Genomic DNA, 1617 nt, shown 5'->3' with positions numbered 1-1617 from the left:
ACACACACAGAGCGAGAGCCACACACACACAGAGAGAGAGAGAGAGAGAGACACACACACACAGAGACACACACACAGAGAGAGAGAGACACACACACACAGAGACACACACACAGAGAGAGAGACACACACACACACACACACACACACACAGACAGAGAGACACACACACACACACACACACACACACACAGAGCGAGAGCGATACAGGGAGAAGTTTGAAAACAAGTTTTTTCAGTGTTCTTTTAGGCTGTGTATACAGAACACATTAAAATGCAAATTCATTATTGCAATCCAATAGGCTAATAGCGTTTGATCTGGAACACACACACAGCTTACCTTAAGAATTCTTGTAGACAGGTGTCACAAAATCGGTGGCCACACGTAGAAACTTGAACAGGCTCGCGCATGGCTTTACTGCATAATGGACATTGAAAACGTCTCTTCGGTTTCTCCAGAAACTTGTAATCAAACCCCGGCATTGCTGCAGGATTAGTAGAAATACACTACAGAATAATGTCTCTCCCTTCGCCTCTGTGTCCGGTCCTCCTGTGTGATTTGGGGTATGATGTCACCAGTGTCTCTCTTTTGATGGCCGTCAACAGAGAAATTCACCGATATTCATGTCCCCTTCGCCAGCCAGTGACAAATCGGTTTACGAGACGAGTATAGACCGATTCAGTTCCGCCGTCTCTCCAGCAACAGGGTGACCGAGTGCTTGGAAACAAAGGGAATCCTCGACAGTACAAACGTTTTTGCATAAAAACCTGACGATGTCTTCTTCTGACAATCTTCCTCTGCGTCTAGAAATGCAGGAAAATCTTCGGCAGGAAAATCTTCGGCATATGTCTCTCAGCAGAGGTAACATTGACAGATTGAAGACAATGCTCTCATCCCATCTGTTTAGGTACAAAGCCCCGCCTACTATTTTTCTTGCGGGAGGAGTCGAACGTGAAATCAACATAGCCTATTTGCTTTTCTATGGTCTGGGTCAATGATATCTCCTCTGATTTGTTTTATTTGTCAACTATTTAATTCAAGTCTCTTTTTATGAGTTGAATGATATCAATCTAAAATGAATGGAAATAAGGTAGGGTTTCACCTGCAAATTAATTGGCTTGAAATAAGTCGTTTGAAAGGAGTATGTTCATTTTTTTTTTTTTTTAAAGGTACATATGTCTAATGTTCAATAAAAAGTTAAATCATTGTTTTGCATATCCTAAAGCCTGCTCAAAAAACAAGATGTGTTGATGAATTGACCCTAAGTAGACACATTAATTACRAATTAGGAAGAGCTGCCCTCTGSTGGTGAAACTGACAAAGAAGAGCCTGATATTCATGGTGTTGCAGATAAATATGATAATCGATATGAAACATTAACTTCGATAATTGTCGGAAGTGGTTTAAAATGGCTGGACAATAACTTGTCTTAAAAATCTTTAGAATTGTGTCCATTTACAATTATTCAATAGCTATAGGTTGTCATCACCAACCTTGTTGCTTCAGGATTACATCATTACACAGGCAGTCACGTGCGCTTTCTTCAAATAAATGGCAAAAACCCGCCACAGCATTGTGGTATTACTAAATCATAGACCCTGTCATCAATAGAGTACC

The 1617-nt window shown here is 40.8% G+C and overlaps 1 protein-coding gene across 2 annotated transcripts in view; it reads right to left on the bottom strand.

Moving 5' to 3' along the window:
• Positions 1 to 925, bottom strand: part of LOC111982841 (TNF receptor-associated factor 4) — a 43207-nt gene extending 42282 nt beyond the window's left edge. The window contains exon 1 of one of the 2 annotated variants that reach the window (XM_024014467.3): positions 340 to 925. In XM_024014467.3, coding sequence (XP_023870235.1) covers positions 340 to 482 — 143 coding nt within the window. In that variant the 5' untranslated portion in view covers positions 483 to 925. The remainder of the gene's footprint in view (positions 1 to 339) is intronic. The other variant, XM_024014468.3, reaches the window with a different exon arrangement.
• Positions 926 to 1617: the final 692 nt, after the last annotated feature.

This window comes from Salvelinus sp. IW2-2015, linkage group LG22, assembly GCF_002910315.2.
Source record: "Salvelinus sp. IW2-2015 linkage group LG22, ASM291031v2, whole genome shotgun sequence".
Lineage (NCBI taxonomy): Eukaryota > Metazoa > Chordata > Actinopteri > Salmoniformes > Salmonidae > Salvelinus > Salvelinus sp. IW2-2015.
Note: the sequence above shows the minus strand (reverse complement) of the source record. Positions and strands in the feature narration are given on the sequence as shown.